Genomic DNA, 19,834 nt, shown 5'->3' with positions numbered 1-19,834 from the left:
TAAAACGTATATTTTTAGCCTAGCATTCCTGTAATTCTTTTGTTTTTTGTATGTATTTTTTATCCGATTTGTATTGTTTATTTGTATTCTTATATACATCGTCTATTTTTATTTTTTGCTGCATTTTTATGTGTTGTGAAGCACTTTGAGTTGCATTTGCTTGCATGAAATGTGTTATACAAATAAAATTTGATTGATTTGATTGATCTGTAAACTGCAAACCACTGTTAATCTCTAACTAGTCAATTTAGCAGAATCCTTTCAAACCAATAGCAGCTATTTAGCATGGCGATTATACTGTATCTTTATCTTCAGTATGTTGTATTTTATTTACTATTATTTTGCTGCCACAATGACTCAATTTCCCCACCGTAGATCATTCCAGGTTAATTTTATTTAATCTTAGACAGTACACTTGTATTTATAACCATTCTATAACAGCTATAATACCCTTCAGGATGTTCCTAACTGATTATTTGCACTTTAGTGCTGCTGCTGGTACTCAGTTCCACCTCATACCAATTGCATCAGTGGAGAACGCCCTCTTGGGTATTACTGCTATAACAAGCTAACAATACTAACAGTTCTCTTTTTCACAATGACAACACGACAAAAACTCAAGATTTCAAACGTCCTTATTGCACAGAGTGAATTCAAAATGATCACTGAATCTTTGTGTCCAGAACTGATTTGTTTGTCACTCTCGCAACAAAATGGCACAGAGAGGTTTCGATCCAAAATGGCGTCCGGCTGATGCTCAGCCTCTACAGCCTGCAGGCGTTGACAGACAGTTCATAGGCAGCTTCCTCCAGCGCCGTGCATTTAGCCTGGAGGCTGGAGTTGCTGGAGCACTCTGCAGAAGAAGGCCAGCGCTCCACCCAGGTGTTCTTACCCAACATGTAGATGAACCTGACGGACAGGAAGAAAGAAGGGAGGACAGATTCATTTCCAAGGTCCTTGATTCAAAAGATTTGATTTTAAGAGATCAGAGGGCTGAAAACGGCCGTAATATCTTGTGTTTGTGTTTACTGTGTCATATAGGAGCTCTATTTAGTTGACTTACTCCTCTCTATTGTGAAAATGTAGCTTTATCATTTGTGTGAATTACATGTCACTGTCACTCAAGGGCACAGGAGGGGGTGGGGGTGTTGGGTGGATGTTGAAACAGGATGTTGGGGCGGGACATCATGCAGGGAGGGATCATTCAAAAGTGTAAACCAATGGGATATCTGATATCCGAATGGGAATTTTCTGATCCCTGTCACTTATCCTCCTTACCTGTTGGTGTTGCTGTCTATGTTCCACTGGTCCTCTTTGGGGCCGATGACGAGGTACTGGGAGCCCAGCTGCAGGTTGAGGCCGTCTCTGCAGCCTCCATGAGACATAAAAAGCCTCTTCTGACCCGCCTCCACCCCAGCCTCCACGCCTGGGCGGAGGGAAGGAGAGATTTAGAATTATTTACAACTGTATAACTCTGTATAACTAAATAAACACTAAAATCAATAAGGTGTGAATTAGGGTCAGGCTGATAGATAGTTTTGAGGATACAGTATATTTGGCTCATATTGGCCTTATTAATTATCAGATATTTACAGTCATGCTGTCCACTGCTGATATAACGGAGGTGCCTCCTTAACCGCAGCTACATAAAAACAATCTGGAAAATGTGCAGTGAAATCTGGTTTTCTTTGTTCTTTCTTTTCTTTATTTATTAATGTAATTGCTCAGTGTTTGTTTTTCCCACAGCGCAGCCGAGAGCATCACAAGGCTAATTCAGGTCAGGCAGGCAGTCAGTCAGTCAGTCTGGGACGCTTAGTGAGATGATGCGCTTCATCAGATGGCGTCTTTGACTGTGAGATGCAGTGTTTCCCATACAGAGGCACAAAATTAAGTTGGTCAGCGTATAGAAATGTATCTAAATCGATCTCTGATGCGCTCATCACGTCATGTTTGTCATTTGGAGATGCACAGAGCAGCAGCATTGTGCTCGAGTCTCTCGTTGTGAAACATAACATTCCACAATTTGCTCCAAACTCGCCTGTGTTAATAACAGTAACACGTCTTCTGCTGCCCTACAAACTTTAACGGTAGGTAATGTTATTACCTTGTGGTATTTAAGTAACGTTATGGAACTAGATAATTGAACCGCGTCGCAGTCCTTCAGTGCATAGAATTGAACACACGCGGCGTGGGTCTGTACAGGATCTGTGCTTGTTTTAATCAATTCTTCATTTAAAAGCCTAAAGTATCCCAGAGTTTACCTACCATTGAATAGCATATATAATAGGTGCTAGGTGATTTCATTAGACTGGGTTTCAATGGAGAGTTTTAGTGTCCCATGATAGTCTAAATTCTAGTTTCAGAGACCTTTCCACCCTCACAAGAATAAAATTCTAGAGTATGTGGAAAGAACAAGAAAGCATCAAATATTCACACAATCAAAGTCTGTAATTCCTGCCTGGCTATCGTTGATATGGTTGAAAGAACAGCGTTAATGGTGAACAACAATTAAATGTATAGGTGAGAAAAAGTGAGTTTGCATGTGTATATGTGAGTGTGTGTGTGTGTGTGTGTGTGTGTGTGTGTGTGTGTGTGACCAATTCCAGTGACTCACCCAGCTTGATAACCTGTGTGATCTCCATCTCGTACTGGTCATAGTAACTCTGGGTGACATTCAGCACCTTCACCTGGAAGACTGGAGGACAGGAACAAGTAGTGTCATTTTTTATATCACCTCTTAAATGGTCTGTGTGTAATTTCTGGTCCAATGCTGGCCTCTATTGAGTTGTCATTGCAACAACACTCTGCCCTCCATAGAGCGAGACCATCATCAGCATGGTGGACAGTTTGGACTGTTTCACAATCAACAACAATGAACCTTCTATCATGTTAGCTCGTTTTTTTTGTTTGATGGGCACTTGCCATGATTAGGATTCTGACATTACTACGGTTCCTGTTGTCTCTAGATTTCTGGAACATATCAAAGTTAAGGAATCACTATTTAGTGTGTGAAGTAACTCCACTTCCCTGGCGAATAAATGGGCCGTTCCGTTAAAATTCGAGCTGTTTGGAGGATTATATACATGCTGAATTTACCAGAACACCCTACAGTAATAAAATCTCGAATTGTATGTTCCGATAATGTGCCGATAATTAATTTGTTTTTGAGTGCAGAAATCTCTGCAGCATGCGCCGGTTTCACTCACTACCATTCAGGAACCTCTGCTGATAGTCCTCTGCAACTCTGTTTTTAATCCATGTCTTATTGTCCCCCACCAAAGGGGGGACTATGGATCGGTCTCCATCCGTTAGTTAGTTAGTTAGTTCGTTCGTTCGTTAGTTAGTCACACTGTAACGTTGACTTTGTGTCGCTAGGGGGCGGCATTGACAATGAATGGGGACTCAGTGGTAAAGCAATACAGTTAAAGTTATCATAGGTAACATAACAGTCTACACACGCTACACACTTGGAGACGTCAGACTGGGTTGATGTGTTGAAGTGAGAGTCAACGGAGAATTTTTGGGCAAACCTCTAACCACAAGACACTGTAGTTATTGTACAGTTGTTGGGCTGTTGTACTGTTATTGCACTCATCACTGCACTACCACTGTGCCGTCAGTGTTTACTACTTATATCATATTACCACTTACCTACTGTGCAATACCATATATCACTTATCATTTAGCATTTATATTATTCATAACACTCACGCTCCTGGTGTTGTATATTATATTGTATATTGTATTATAAATGGTATTGTAGTGCACATTGTGTAATGTACAGACTGTATTTATTGCATATTGTAGTTCTTATATTTTGTACTGTATTGAGTAAAAACAGGACAATTACAGTTACTACATTTCAAGATATAACTTGTAAGCCAAATTCTGAGGAGAGGAGGCAACAGAAATATATGGTCAATCTGTCCTTTCATTGTCCCATACCAAAATGCTTATACAATTTCACTCATATTTCAAGGACACTCAGCAATCACTGACTGACCCAAGGGTGGAACTACATCACTGGTGGGGGACAACATGTTTACTATTTGCTTGTTTTTATTTCTCATCTTTCTTCCCCTTCTTCTAGCCTATTTCCTCTTTGTGGTATCAGTAGTATGAGTCAATAAATGTAACATACAGGATGTCTATACTGGGTTACAGTGTGTGTGTGTGTGTGTGTGTGTGTGTGTTGGGTGAGAGTGTATCGTACCATGGTGTAAGGTCTCGCAGGCAAACGTCTCTCTTGTTTTGCTGGGGAAGTTTTGGCTGTCATTCTTGGAGATGCAACAGTCACCTAGAGATTACAGACAGAGTTAAAACTGTGTTTTTGCACACACACACACACACAGACGCGTGCTCGCCCTCACCCTGCGTGCAGCGGCAGATGTTGTCCCTGCAGATCTGAGCGAGCTCCTCCTTGTCCTCGCTGGGCGTGTAGGTACGACTGCAGCGATGATCTGAGAGAGAGAGAGAGAGAGAGAGAGAGAGAGGGAGAGTATGCAGAATGCAATAAACTTGACACCACAATATTAAAAGTTGCAATATGCAAACATTTTCTGTGGGTGTGGCCAGCGGTGGGAACCTGACCAGCTCAGGGGGAGGTTGGCGGGACTTCCTGCCTCAAGGCAAAAAGTCAAATATTGTAACTTTACAATAACACAAACCTCTTCTCTTTGTGGTTTAGCGGTGGTTTGCATACATATCATGCTGTCTCTTTTGGGCAAAAAAAGACAGCATAATATTTACTGACTGATTTACTGACATTAATCAGTGAATATTTCAAAACACAGTTGATTCTGTGAGTTTTCCTACCTGGGTTGTAATACTCATAGACAGTGACTGAGGAAGGCTGCAGGAGGCCGACCTTAAAGCTCTGCTGAAGCCTGAAGATCAGGATCTCTGGCTCTTTGTGAGACACCTGAGGGTAGAGTAGAGTAGAGTAGAGTAGAGTAGAGTAGAGTAGAGTAGAGTAGAGTAGAGTAGAGTAGAGTAGAGCAGAGAAGAATAGACCAGAGTGGAATGTCACAGAGTAGAGTGGAATAGAGCAGTGTAAAAAAGTAAAAGAGTAGAACATCATAGAGTAGAGCAGAGCAGGATAGAGAAGAGTCGAGTACAGTAGAGCAGGGTGGAATAGGGTAGGGTGGAGTAGAGTATGGCACAATCGAGTAAAGCACAGTAGAGTAGGGCAGAAGAGAGTACAGTAAAGTAACACAGTAGATTACACAGAGTAAAGTAGAATAGAATGGTGTAGAAAAGAGTAGGGCAGAGCAGAGTAGGACAGGGTGTGGTAGGGAAAAGTAAGGTTGAGCAGAGTAGAGTAGGGCAGAGTAGAGTGGAATAAAGTTGAATAGAGTAGAGCAGTAGAATAGAATAGAAGTTGAGCAGAGTAAAGTAGGACACAATAGAGCAGAGCAAAATAGAGCAGGGCAAGTAGAATAGAGTTGGGCAGAGTAGGACAGAAGCGAGCAAAGGTGAGTAGAGTGTAGAGCAAAATAAAGTAGAGCACAACAGAATGCAGTAGAGACACAAATAGACACAAAGTCTGATTTATATTCCAGTCAAACTTCTGATCCTGCTTCTGTACATTCATATAAATAAATATAAAATAGAAATAAAAAAGTATAACATGTAACATATAACATGTTGCAACGTGTTATAACGTGTTATAACGTGTTATAACGTGTTGTAACGTGTTGTAACGTGTTGTAACGTGTTGTGACGTGTTGCAATGTGTTGTAACATGTTGTAACGTGTTGTAACATGTTGTCACCTTGAAGAGGTGCAGGATCAGGGAGCCTCTGTCACTCAGGTTGTCAACGATCTGGAAGTTACTGATGTAACGGTCCACCAAGTTGGACAGCTGGACACACACACACACACACACACACACACACACACACACACAAAAGACAGTTAGCAGTACTAGCCTGGATGTGATCAGGGCCGCACTTTAGGGAACATAATTAGCTATTGCAAGTCAACATTATGTCTAGTATACTATAGTATATAAGGGGCAGTAACTGTGACTTTTCTTGCCCCATAGCACAAAATAATATCTACGTTAATAGGATTATTAATCAATACCAGTGACCACAGGTGTTAATTAGGTGATCATTCTGACTTTCTCACTCACTCTCCAGCCTGTACTCTTTGGAACTAAAACTCCCCACCCAATGGAAAAGTCACAGATTACTTAATACCCCTTTAATTTACAATGTTTTTCTCAAAAAATTAAAATCAACAACCTGACATGGTTAAATTGTTGAAGCATTCCCCTGTGTTTTTGGGTGATTTTTAGAAGATTATTGTTTTTGCGTTGTTTGCTTATACCAACCCTCTGGATGTAACATCAATGAGGATCTACATAAGAATGCTAAAGCTAATGCTGGATATGGCTTATGTGCTAGTCACCCACTTTACCTCTCTATAGGCATTCTTATTATTTGAGCACTAGTGGCAGGTGTTGCTTACCATCTCCAGGTCAGAGTTTTCTGGGGTGAAGCCGGTCGGCAGGTTGATATCCAGAACCACCATCCTAACATCTCTGGGTCCTAAAGCCCTGTGGAAGGAGAAGGGAACAGCGATGAGTTGGGATACTAAACCTGAGAGGAACAACATGCATGGAGAGGTAGCAAGCCTCCTATTTATTGTCAACAGAGCAGCATGGAAAGAAAACTGTTCATGTTCGCAAATACTGATTAGGTTAGAATATTCAGGGCATAAGAATAGCACGGGTAAATAGAAATCGAGTGGTATAGCCCTTTAAAAAATAAGTGAAATGTGTCCTCACAAATGATGCAAGCACCCGTTGGGCCAATCAGTAACAAGATGCATCATCATCCCTCCAAGCAGTTATGGCCTAAAGTTTAAAAATGTGACCTTCATAGCATCCCCATTAGGCCAATCAGTGTAATGTCTTTAAATGCCAGAACACAGTGCCAAAATGTGTCTTGATTTAAAAATTGAGACCTTTAATCATAATGCTCCCATCAGGCCAAAGGCTAAAGCTAAAAGCTAAAGCTATAAGCTAAGTATCTGTAAGAAGTTTTGTGTCAATTGGGCTTAACTATAAGAGTTAGGGATTTTCAAAATGAGAAGTTTTGACTTTTAATTATACCGTCCCTATCAGGCCAATCAGTATATTGTTTTTCAGCCCCACAACACAGTGCCAAAATGCATACACAATCCATTCCCAACACCAGCGTGGAAAATCTGGTTTAGGGAAAGTGAATGAGTAGCATTCATCCCTCCCTCAGCAACCACTGTTGGAGTGCCCTTGAGCAAGGAACTGAACACTCTTTCAGAAGAATGGCTCAATGACCAAAAGACTGTGGTTATACTGGCCAGTTCCCGTTTGGTAATGTGTGTACTTGTGTGAGTGTGTCTCAAGGCATTGATGACAAAAACATTTCAGTCTGCCAATTCACGTAAACAGATTATAGAGAATGAATGCAAATATAGATACCCAGATTGGTATGGTGTCTAGGCTCTGATCCTGTCACTCCCTGCAGCAGACACCTAGCTAGCCAAATGAGAGCATGGAGTGACAACAGGGGGAAACCTAGAATCAGAGCCTACAGGTGGAGGTGGGGATGATGAAACTATGTATGGTGAGCAGCAACAATAACTGAGCAGCAGTACCCAGCAGTCTGAGCAGCGTAGCAGCAGCATGGCAATAAGAAAGAGAGTGAGCAGATGCAGGAAGCTTAAATAGACCGCCTTATTGAGACGGGGACGCTTGATACAGTAAGAGTTGCATGAGTAATGTGTGTATCATGTATCTGCAGCGCGACTTGAGCTGTCCGCCTGAACTAGCTTCGCAGGCTTCGCTTCATTTACTCTTTCTCAGCTTTGTCCGTTTAAATAAAATTTGAACAAAACACACAAACAAGAAAGAGTCATGGAAACAATAACTCACCTCACTTTGATGGTGATCTGGTAGGACTTCTCCACATCTGCTGGAGGCTTCTCTGTTATGGGAGGAAAACACAAAATATGCTTTGGTCTGTCATGGTTGGGGATCTTGTGCTGTGGACTTGAATGTACATTAGGTTAGGTCACTGTTGCACTTTCCACTAACTATCTGCTGGGTTTATTACCATTGCATTACAGTTTGTTATGTTATTAATAATATTGTAATAACTTGTCAATCACTGTCATTAAATTGTCTTTTCACTTGTATCACTTGATGTTGTAGGTTACATTATGTTATGTTATTTTACGTTACATTACGTTATGTTATACATTATGTTGTTATAAGTTGTGTTATGTTGTTATATAATGTTACATTATCCTACACATTATGTTATACGTTATCTTACGTTATACATTATGTTCTACATTATATTTTTCGTTATGTGATGTTATGTTAATTATGTCATGTTATACATTATGTTATGTTGTACATTTTCATCTGTTTTCACTGTTAAATTATGTAACATTATAAATGTATTTGTTTTACATTGTTTTACGTTATGTTATGTTGTAATTTTCAAATAAATTGTCATTTTACGTTGTTTTACTTTAAGTTATGTTATGTTTTATGTTATGTTATAAATTATGCTTTATGTTGTTTTACATGATGTTACATTATGTCAAAGAAGTTTTCATCTATGCTGAAATCAACTCCTGTCTTTGTGGCAGTAAAAGTAACTTGGCTTTAAGAGAGCAGAAAAAAACAAGCCAGACAGGCTTCATCATATGAGAGATGGTGAGACTGGGCTTGGTATAACAGAGTGACATGAGGCAGTGTGAGAGTTGGAGCTACCGCTGGATTCTTCAATAGTGACGTTGAGCTCAAAGTCCTTGCAGGGTCTTTTCTCGTCCACCTCATGCAGCTGGTTGTAATAGGTCACGACCTGAGGTCAAAGTTCACAGGATCAGGAAGTGACCCCACATGTAAGACAAAAGTGAGACACCCAAGATAAAAGTATCAGTTAGTATCAGTTAAATATTGGTAGAGCTGAAAATAACACCCATTCAAGTATTATAATGCTGCTGTTGGATAAAAAAAAAAAAAAAATCAACTTTTCAGGAAATTGTTTCACATTAACAATCATATTTTTTTAAATATTTGTCATAGGTTTCGAAAGAATTTCATGAGCTCCTTGGTCATGAAACTGCCTCTACCTCCCAAGGACCATGTGAACCTTCAGTTCAAATAAAAACATCAAAACTTGGAGTTGTAACAGCAGCAATATTGATCTACAAAGGTGTTCATGTGGTCAAACCTCCAGTATTCCCTGTCCGTTCCCTCGAGCCTCCACTTCAAACTCCTGGTCCAGGGCCACCTACAAAAACACCAGAGAAGAAGAAATTGCAATACAAATGAACAAAGAGATGTCAAGGTATAGCTCCAACTTATTGTTTATTGGAAACTGTCTTGGTGTTAAATACAAGGATGTTTTGAATGCATGAAGGATGATGGCAACTCGCACACACACACACACACACACACACACAAGCTCTGGCCCCATTCCTTGGAGTTTGTGATGTTGCGATGTTTTTTTCTACTTCTGTGTGCTTTGTTTTCTGTAAAACACTTGGTGACAGCCTGGTTTGGTAAAAGCACTGTATAAATAAACTTGAAGTTGCTCTGGATACAAACCTCAGCTAAATGCCTGAACTGTAAATGTAAAAGTCTTTGGCTGAGGCAGATTTCACACTGAGTTTCACCTCTCTTACCTTGGAGGAGCGAGCCACATAGGAGGTCTTGGGGTCAAAATGGTAGCGGGCGTCACTGCGCCCCGCAACCCTGAGGTCCACCTGCAGGCTGAGGTCCTGTGGAGGGGGTTTCTGGACCAGGTACTCTGACAGGGCCTGGAGCACCACCATGGTGGGCTGGGGGGGTGTAGGGAAGGAAGGGGGAGGAGAATGTGTTAAAGTAAAGACGGATGAATCAGAATCACATTAGATGCTGAAAGAAAGCGGAGGATGCTGCTTGGTACGAGTGTCCGTGGCAAACAACAGGTGCTCTTCGGCACGGATTCCCAGTACTAATTGTGAACAAAAAATCTTTGGCATTGGTTCCCTCATTGTATGAGCGGGTAGCAACCCCAAAGAAGATCTGAGGCACTCTAGCTGATTTGACACTTTTTACCAGCTCGGATGCACTTTAGCCATATTTTTGTCATAACTACTATCTGTCATTTCATCATTGCTATTTACCATGTAACCTTAATTTAGCCTAGATGGCTATGAACCATTTAGAAATGTCTTAAACGGCTAATCAACCTAAAATTGCTCAGTAGGCTCGTTCGCAACTGAATCTATCACATTTAATCTGTCACAATCAATGCACATCACATCTGTCACATGTCACATAATTAATAACCTGTCACATAATTAATGTACCCTCATTGTAAAGTGTTACCAATATGTTTTGGAGAGAGGTTATATTATTCATAAATGTATTAGCCAATCACACACAGTTGACCACCTAAAACGTTATCACTGTAACCAAATCATCACACAGTTAGTTAGTTAGTATATTTTAGTATATTAAAAGAAAAAACTTAGCTCATAATTCAAGTCAAGAATACAACTTCTGGTTGAGCTACCAGAGTGAAGACGGACTGGAGACACAAAATTTTTCACCAACGTATCCGACACACCGCAAACAGAACTGTTGTTCACAAGGGGGCGATGTTTGTCGGAAAAAATTGTCGGAATGGATTTGAATGGACTTCGGCCATACCATGATGTAACAGACTAGTCAGTTGTGGATAAGGCTTAAAGCATTACGCACTAATCCAAGCCTGGAGCGCAATGAACATGAATGAACTTCAAGAGACTATTTATAGTATTCTGTTCCATCAACACAGGGCCATTTTGCTGGGAAAATAACAGATGATTGTAATAAATTAACAAGTGATTATAATCAAAAGGGAGCCACAGCCAATGAGCTGTGTATATTGTAAAGCACTATATTGGTAGTAAATGCATGTGACATTGTGGGAATACTATGAATAACAAGTTGTCTGAGCTGCAGCTTCCAGCTCGGCTACCCGACGCCCCCTGCTGGTACCTGAGTGGAACCGAAGCCTCCTCCTCTCCTCCGCTGGCTGTTCAGCCATTTGAAGGGTGCTGCAGCCTCTTGCAGCCGCCCGCTCTTCACCAGGGCCAGCAGGGCGTAGCCGGTCGCCTCCAGGGTGAACAGGGGGTTTTCTCTGTCAGGCCACTGGCTACCACCTGGAGGAGAGAGAGAGAGAGAGAGAGAGAGTGGGACCTCCTCTGTAATGTAAAGGGTAGAGCAAGGCATTGACACTGCCGGGGTCAGGGCTTCCATTCCCACCAGGGCCACTAAAAATGATTACAATAATAGTAGTGTAATATGCATCCACCCATAGATGTTGGAAATTTAGATATATAAACGTTTTTCAGAGGCAGAGCTGCTCTGGAGGCAGAAATAATCTCATGGGTTGAGTTAAACCTCAGTGGGCAACGCCGAAGAACCAGAGTTTTTTTTCAAGAAGGAACTCTCATCAAAATATAAATTGAAAACCATGAATGGCAATTTTGATTTGATTTTGAGCTCTAGCTCTGAGAAATGTTTATATAACTAAAACTCAAATCTGTGTTGAGAAATGAAGCAAGAGACAAGGTGCAGTGAAAAGGGGAGAGATGGAAGGACAGAGACAGACAGGGATGAAGAGAGAGGGGGAGGGAGGGAGGAGACAAGTAGAAGGAGAGACAAAGCAGGAGGGAGGAATGGAATGGAGATTTATGTTCTAGAATGAAATGTCCAAAACAGTAGGTAACTTTAGTCCTTGGTTGACAAAATACATCTTTACAGGTCGTATCCTCTTCATTTCCCAAGTGAAAAGATGCAGAGTAAACAGATACCTGGAGATGCAGCTCTGAGTAAGGCAGGTATCGGGTCGAAGTGTGGATCGTTCCCCAGCAGAGCCAGAGCGTAGGAGGAGATGGCCACAGTGTACGGCCTCCTCAGCGGCCTCGACAGCGCCGCCTGCAGGTAGCTGGCGGCCTTACGGGTGGCAGCCTGCAGAGAACACATGGTATACTTACTACTACTACCTTTACTACTACTACTACAACAACAATTACTGTTACTACTGTTAGTACTGTTACTATTACTACTACTACGACTATCTATTATTTATTTATTTGTGTATTTTTTGGTTTGCTCAGGAGACGACTTGCATTTGCTATTTAATACAACCCATTACCATTTGTTGTTTTTCTTGCTTTTCCATACTTTTTAGATACATTGTTACATTGTTTACATTGTTTTTTAGAAAAGTGCTATACAAATTTTCTGTGTGTGTTACCTCCACATCAGTGTCTCCAGTACAGAGGATCCCTGCCTCTTTGGCCTCAGCCAGCGCTATGACGACGAAGGCTGTCAGAGTTGTCTCAGGCTCGTCGCCACGGAGACCACCCTGGAGACACACACAGGAAGAGAGGCTTTCACCAAAATCAGTAAAAAAATACATTCATTTTGAAAAATCCACTGATATATAGCCTATCATCATCAATGTATCATGTTTAATATATTCCAGGAGTTATTTTATGATGAAGTGTTTTTTTGGTGAACCTACTTTTCCTCAATCTACTTAAATTAGAGATCTCCTACGTTTCCCAGAATGCCTTTTGACAACCCCCCAGAGAATGGGCATAAACTTGTCGTATTCAGCTATGGGTTTCACATATAGATGGAGAGAGTGATAGCAATATCTGAGCATGTCGAGAAAAAGTGAGAGTCCCATACTCAAAACACAAAACACTTGTTGCTGCATTGCATTCTGGTCTATTGAGGCTATTGTGGGAGAATTTGGTCTCTCTGCCTCTTCTATGATGGATTTCTCCCTGTGTCCATACACACATCCATAGTGTGTGTGTGTGTGTGTGTGTGTGTGTGTGTCTGTGTGTTTGTGTGTCTCACAATCATGGTCGTGCTGTAGACCGGGTTGTCCTCTCTGAAGTTCCCAGAATGCTTCTGTTTGTTCTTCAGCAGGTAGAGCAGAGCGTCGCACACTTGCTGCTCGTCGACGCCCACAATAGAATGAGCCATGGAGAAAACCTTCACCACATAGGCTGTGATCCTGAGATTTCATTTTAATTTGATTAGCCTATATTTATTCACCTTTAAAAACACATTATGTGATTTTAAAAACACATTGTTTGACTTTAAAAACCAAATACAGCCATGGTGGCTGAACAGACAAAGAAAAGAACGGCACCTATAGAATATCAAACTTCATCAACAGAAAACCCAAGCTCCGCCCACACTGTTTGATTGACAGGTGATCTCTGCGAACAGCAATGAGCGCTTAACACCAAAGATAGAGACAAAATAAAAAAAACAAGAATTAATGAGCGCTTAAGAATTTACCAAAATAAAAAATAAATAAATGAGGAACTCAAATATTACCACTTTATGAGCGTCCGTCAAAATATAATGTAATGACTGTACCATGTACTAGTGCCTTGGTTCCTGTAGGGAGGGTAGGAGCCGTCACTCTTACGGTACGCCAGCTGGTTTTCATAACCTGGAAATACACAGCAACATGACAAGACAGGATGTGAAGAGTAATATTTCAAGACTTACATTGTTTTTTATGGCTTCTGTATGTTTTCTTTATCTCTCTGTCTGCCGGTCTATGATGAGGAACGAAAACAAGCTCATTCCAGATTCTACTACCTTCTATCATACATCCAGCCTCCATGTGTCACAACTACTGCCAGTTCCAGCTCTCACACCTGAGTCCTCCAGTTCTGATTCCCTGTTCTTTGCCCACTTCAGTCATCATCCAGCCCAGTCTCTCTCTCTCTCTCTCTCTCATCCTGTTGCTCCTTCTTGGCCAGCCAGACACCCTTGCCTGCCACCTCCTGAACCTTATGCTGGTGATCCAGGTTCCTGCCGGTCATTTCTCTCTCAGTGCTCCTTGGTTTTTTAATTAAAACCATCCACCCAACCAAACCTTCCCACTGAATGCTCCCAGGTAGCTTATATCATTACTCTGCTCACTGGATGAGCCCAGTAGTAGGGTTCTGCCCTTTGGGAGTCAAACTCACCTGTTTGTTCTCGTTTGGATTTGTCTACTGCTGAGATGAGGAAGGTCTTCGACCAGTCAGTGTCTGGAAGGGAGGCCGGGAGGCAACTGTTTCTGCTCCGACAAGGTACACAAACTGTTTCAGATTATGCTATTGAGTTTTGGACTCTGGCCGCCAGTAGTGCTTGGAACTCAGACGCCCAGTTTTACACCTTCCTTTGTGGACTCTCAGCTGCCATTAAAGATGAGTTAGCCTCCTGGGAGGTACCACCAGATCTCGACTCCCACGACTCAACGCTGGAGGGAGAGGAGCTCGTCTTGTGCCCCAGTGCTTCCCCGGCTCACCAGAGGGCGATCATTCTCACCTATGGGTTCCAAGCAGTCGTTTCTCTACATCTCCACCTGCAGCCAGCCCCCACACGGACACAGCTGAACCCATACAGCTGGCTCGGACTCAGCTATCACCGGCAGGACGACAAGAGGAGGATCCAGAGCAAGTCTTGCCTTTACAGTGGTCAGCCCGGCCATTTCATCGCCACCTGCTCATCAGTAAGTAAGGGGGTACTGGTGAGCGTAGCCCAATTGACCAAGTCACCTGCTTGTACCCTGCTTCATGCCATACTCTGGTGGGGTAATCAACAACACACCCTCCATGTCCTGATAGATTCTGGTGCAGATGAGAGTTTTATCAACGCTTCTCTGGCTAAACAACTAGGACTGACTGCCTTACCCCTCAGTACAGCCCTAGAGGCCAGCGCGCTTAATGGGCAATCCCTGGGCAGAGTTACCCTGGTGTCCTCTCCAAGTGAGATTCTCATCTCCGGGAACCACCGGGAGGAGATCCGTCTCCACCTCCTCCTTGATTCTCCCCAGGTACCGGTGGTTTTGGGTCACCCTTGGTCACCCTTGAAGAGGCATAATCCACACATAGACTGGGTATCCAATACTATAGTGGGTTGGAGTCAATTCTGCCATTCCTTTTGTCTTCTCTCTACCCAACGTACTCCCTTCTCCAGCTTGTCCTGCCTCTGAGGAATATCCAGAGCTGTCCATGGTGCTAGCTGAGTACCTAGACCTGCGAGAGGTATTCACCCTACCATTGTACCATAGACCTCCTGCCTGGAACATCACCTCGCTGGGGTCGCCTGTATTCTCTGACAGCTCCTGAGATGAAAACCATGAACAAATACATCAGTGACGCCCTCGCTGCTGGTATCATCCACCCATCTTCCTCTTCTAAGAAGGATAAGACCCTCTGTCCCTGCATTGATTATTGGGGCCTGAACGACATCACAATCTAGAATCGGTACTCTCTACCACTCATCTCCTTTGAACTCCTCCAGGGGGCAACTATCTTCACCAAGCTCGACCTGCGCAACCTGGTTTTTATACGGGAGGGAGACAAGTGGAAGACAGCGTTCAACACCCCCAGCGGTCATTATGAGTACATGGTAATGCCATTCGGCCTCACCAACGGACCGGCAGTATTCCAGGCGTTAATAATTGATGTGCTGAGGGACATGATAAACAAGTTTGTCTTTGTTTGCCTAGATGACATCTTCATCCTCTCCCAGTCGCCCAGGAACATGTCTAGCACATCAACCAGGTCTTGCAGCGCCTACTGGAGAACCAGTTGTTGAGTGTGAATTTCATTTTCATTCCTTTCCTGGTATGTACTGACCACAAGAACCTTGAATACATTCTTTTCCAGACTTGACCCTGTCCTACCGACCCAGTTCTAAGAATTCCAAGCCAGATGCCCTCTCTTCTCCTCAGAAGAAGAAACTCAGCTGCAGCATCCAGATCCTGGAAAGAGGCCTCCCAACTGCCTCTTTGGTTTCCATCCCCAGTCCAACAGGCAGCCCGAGTGGGCCAACCAGGAGCTGGAGACTACCCTGCGGTGCCTTGTGTCCCACAACCCATCGTCTTGGAGCCAGCATCTCTCCTGGGTGGAATACGCACACAACTTGCCTGTGTTCTCCACAGGGATGTCAACTTTCCAGTGCTGGCTCAGTCCCCTCTCAGGAAGAGGAGGTCATTAAAGACAGTTCCTGGACTTTAACTTCCTTGGTCTGATTGCCTGTATCTAGGTCCTCCTCGTTCGTGATAGTATCAATCCATCCATTCATATACATACATATATCAGTCCATCCATCTATCTATCTATCCATGAATATATCATCCATCTATATGTCCATCAATCCATCCATTATCTTTTATCCATCCATCCATCCATCCATCCCTCCATCCATCCATCCATCAATCCAACCATCCATCCAGCAGTTCATCCATCCATCCATCCATCCATCCACATCATCTATCCATCTATTTATCAATCTATCTATATATTTTCATTCATCTATCTATCCAGTTAGCTAACTAGCTGTTCATTCATTCAGTCATCATCCATCCATCCATCTAGCTGGGCATTCATCTATCCATTGTCCATCCATCCACATACATACATACATACATCAGTCCATTCATCAATTTATCTATCTATCCATCCATCCATCTACACACCCATCAATTATCCATTATTTCCCATCCAGCTTGTGTATCTCTCTGCCTTTGGTGAGGTTTTCCAGACTCTACTTCTATTTTAGCCATCTCTCCGAACCATCCATCCATCCATTCCTTCCTCCTCTCCCTCACCTCTCCTGATGTATCGGAGGGCCTCTGCCTTGCGCTGCACCCCCACGCTCTCCCAGTCATTGGTTCGCTCCAGGTAGAGCGTGGCGATGAGTGGCAGCGTGATGCTGGCCAGGTTCTGCTCCACACAGCCGCCGGGCATCCGGATCAGAGAGGCCAGAGAGTCCTCACTGATGGAGTTCTCTATACTGTCTGCCAACAGGTTACCTGGGGGGAGAGGAGAGGAGAGGACAGCAGAGGAGAGGAGAGGAGAAAAACTGTATTATCAATTGGCCAAAAAAAAATAGGACAGGATACAAACCAAGAAAGAATAAAAGAGGAGAGGAGAGACGAGAAGACGAGTCTGCAGTGACTGACCTCTGATATTGATAACCGTTACTGGCTGGGAGTTCGGCACAACTGATTCCAGCTCCACCTCGGGATGATGAACTGTCTGCATCCCTGCAGCAGGTGGAAACACAGAGGCTCTGGATGAGAGTGTCAACTAAATAGATAAAACTTAAGCATAAAATCCCATAAATGTGGCATGTTAACATACCGTTGACAGCAGAACATTGGAAATCATGCATCACTACAATCTCCTTACCGCCTTCTGCAGATGGGTTCAACACCAAACTCCAAACTTTAGTCTTCTGTACTCCTTCCATCTGTTTTGGTTCAGAAAATAGGTTCACTTAGACCCTGTTTACACTTGGTTTTAAAATGTGTCTTGGGCGATTGGATCACAAGTGGACAGCCGAGACACATCGCCGTTTACACCTGTGTTTATCATGCGTATCCAAGGTGTCCAGCTGATCACTTGTGATCAGATGTCGTTACTGCCTACGTCACTTCCGCTAGAAGGTCAAAGGGCCCCACGCATTACGTCAGTCTGTCGCCAGACAAGCGCCAGATTTGTTTAGCATGGGCTAGCTAAGAAAACAACGTTTCAAGAACTAATATACATGTATGGGCTATTCCAACTGTTGAGATTGACAAGACTGTTGGCGCGCTGTCACCAAAACAACCACCACGTCCTGCATTGATGACGTATTTTCCTGTTACGTCCTTGTCGGGGACGCATCAGGACGCATTAGCGTTTACATTACAAAAGATATGTGGTCAAATGCATCCCAGACCACCTCGGCAAGTGGTTTGAGTGATCGGATCACAATGCGTCTTGGTGGTCGTTTACACTTGTATTTAGCGCTGTCCACTTGTGATCCGATCGCCCAAGACGCATTTTAAAACCAAGTCTAAACAGGGTCTTAGTGAAAATCAAACTACCAGAGAGCTATGATAGAAGCTGATCTTATTTCAACCTAAATAAGTCTATGTTATATTTTAAATTGCTTCTTAACACATTTTTAACTTTAACCCTGTTTTTAATTTGCAATTTTTATCGTTTTTTTCTTAGTGATGTTTTCTTGTCTGTGAAGCACTTAAATTTTTTAGAAAAATTTCATACAAAAATGTGTAATGGTACATTCAAAGAAACGTTTTGTCTGCACTTCACTATGGCTGGTAAATTCCAAAACACACTATTCAGCTTCACTATTTTACCAGGTGATAGTTGAGGGACTTAAGGAGATATGAGGCTAAGTTTGTGCAGATCAGTCTAAAAGCACCAAATTTGGCCCAGATGTAGCCCAGGGCATGCTCTAATGATTTAGCGAGAGCACCCGAGCCGGCGACCAAATCCAATATGGCCGCCGCCTGAAAAAGGTTTCGGCTATAACTGTTGAACCAGATGAGCTACAAATGCAAAATTGGTGTCTATTTTATGTTTTTTGACCATTAGAAACACGTTGGAATGCTTATCTTTACGATTGGATGCGTCTGGACCCCTAATTTGCATATTTCCAAGATGGCGGTTACCCGAAAATGAGTTTTACCATGCTTGTGTACAAGTCATGAAGATAGACAACGACAACGTGTACAACTACCATTTCCTTCCTCACGTAAGTCATCAGGAACACTTTTTTTGAGAAGTCATATTTTCATAATAGTCATAAAAGACACAATTAAGACGGCATTGTTCTCCCTTTGTCATATATGCATTCTTATCATTTCAATTGATAGGAGACATCCTGAAAATAAGGGTAGATGCTCTCATTTTACTTGTGTCTACAACTACTATTTCCTGCAACGACAACATGTACAACTACTATTTCCTGTCTCACGCAAGTCATGTGTATTATTTTCATATATATTTAATATGAATGTCACTTCTTATTCAATGTGTTTTGATGTATTTGAGTCCATCGATAGTTAAAAAATATATCAACAGCTAACGTGAGCTAAGCCAGCAAAATGAAACAGATTAAGTCTAACCAGGTATTTCTTCAGGTTTCTTCATCTCAATTTCACCAAGTAACTTTTCCTACCAGGTCTTGTGAGGAGCCGATCTTGCTGTAACTGGTTATTGGCGCCGACGGAACCGAAGGAGCGATTGCTTGAAAGGGTGACTAGTTTATGACTAGCTTTTTAGAACAACACCAAATGATGGCTGGTATATTACCGTTATATTCCCATTAAAAGTGACTCACCACAACCCGCAGCAGTTTCTGGATGCGGTCTCCTCCTGTCATGTCCCTGCCTACCACCATCACCTCCACAGGGAGTTTCCCCACCACCAGCGGTACAATGGTGTAAGGCACCACCAAAGAAGAGCCGGCCAGCAGCGTCACTTTCTGCGTGTGTTTCTCATTGAAGGCGACGCTGCACATGCCCTCTGTCTTCATCAGCACCACCCTCACCTGGGCAGAAAACAGCCACAAAACGGTCAAAAATGACACAAATGCTCATGATTTATTTAATGCATCTCATTTTATTGTATAACTTCTGTGGAAAGAGATTAGTGCCAGCAGAGATTGTATTTGAACTGTATACACATTTTGTTAAATAAATTAATTCAAAAATGTAATGGGTAAGGCACAATTTTAGATTGAATGCCAGGACAGCTGAATGAAGAGGAAGTGGCTGTGCTCTGGGTGAGTTTTGAGCTCGTCTTCTTACTTGCAGGTCGTCGTGGCCGTAGTTGTGCAGCACGGCTTTAATCTCCACCTGTTCGTTCCTCGCTACTGAATACGGCAGCTTCAGGTCCACAAAGAAATGCTTCCATGCTTTGATGTTGTAAGGCTCGGCAACGCAGAAACCTATGGGAATTTAGAAGCATATTAGTG

The 19,834-nt window shown here is 42.6% G+C and overlaps 1 protein-coding gene across 1 annotated transcript in view; it reads right to left on the bottom strand.

Annotated features, from left to right (window-relative positions):
* Positions 1–764: 764 nt before the first annotated feature.
* Positions 765–19,834, bottom strand: part of LOC139923294 (venom factor-like) — a 44,933-nt gene continuing 25,863 nt past the window's right edge. The window contains 23 exon segments of the mRNA XM_078290081.1: positions 765–909; positions 1,279–1,426; positions 2,615–2,695; positions 4,214–4,297; positions 4,371–4,460; positions 4,816–4,921; positions 5,774–5,863; positions 6,475–6,562; positions 7,922–7,973; positions 8,771–8,861; positions 9,234–9,293; positions 9,688–9,843; positions 11,030–11,193; positions 11,848–12,004; positions 12,162–12,170; positions 12,294–12,404; positions 12,908–13,067; positions 13,439–13,514; positions 16,674–16,877; positions 17,028–17,111; positions 17,257–17,317; positions 19,199–19,408; positions 19,668–19,807. Of these exon segments, the coding sequence (XP_078146207.1) occupies positions 765–909; positions 1,279–1,426; positions 2,615–2,695; positions 4,214–4,297; positions 4,371–4,460; positions 4,816–4,921; positions 5,774–5,863; positions 6,475–6,562; positions 7,922–7,973; positions 8,771–8,861; positions 9,234–9,293; positions 9,688–9,843; positions 11,030–11,193; positions 11,848–12,004; positions 12,162–12,170; positions 12,294–12,404; positions 12,908–13,067; positions 13,439–13,514; positions 16,674–16,877; positions 17,028–17,111; positions 17,257–17,317; positions 19,199–19,408; positions 19,668–19,807 (2,567 nt within the window).

Source organism: Centroberyx gerrardi, chromosome 3 (assembly GCF_048128805.1).
Source record: "Centroberyx gerrardi isolate f3 chromosome 3, fCenGer3.hap1.cur.20231027, whole genome shotgun sequence".
In the NCBI taxonomy this organism is placed as follows: domain Eukaryota; kingdom Metazoa; phylum Chordata; class Actinopteri; order Beryciformes; family Berycidae; genus Centroberyx; species Centroberyx gerrardi.
Note: the sequence above shows the minus strand (reverse complement) of the source record. Positions and strands in the feature narration are given on the sequence as shown.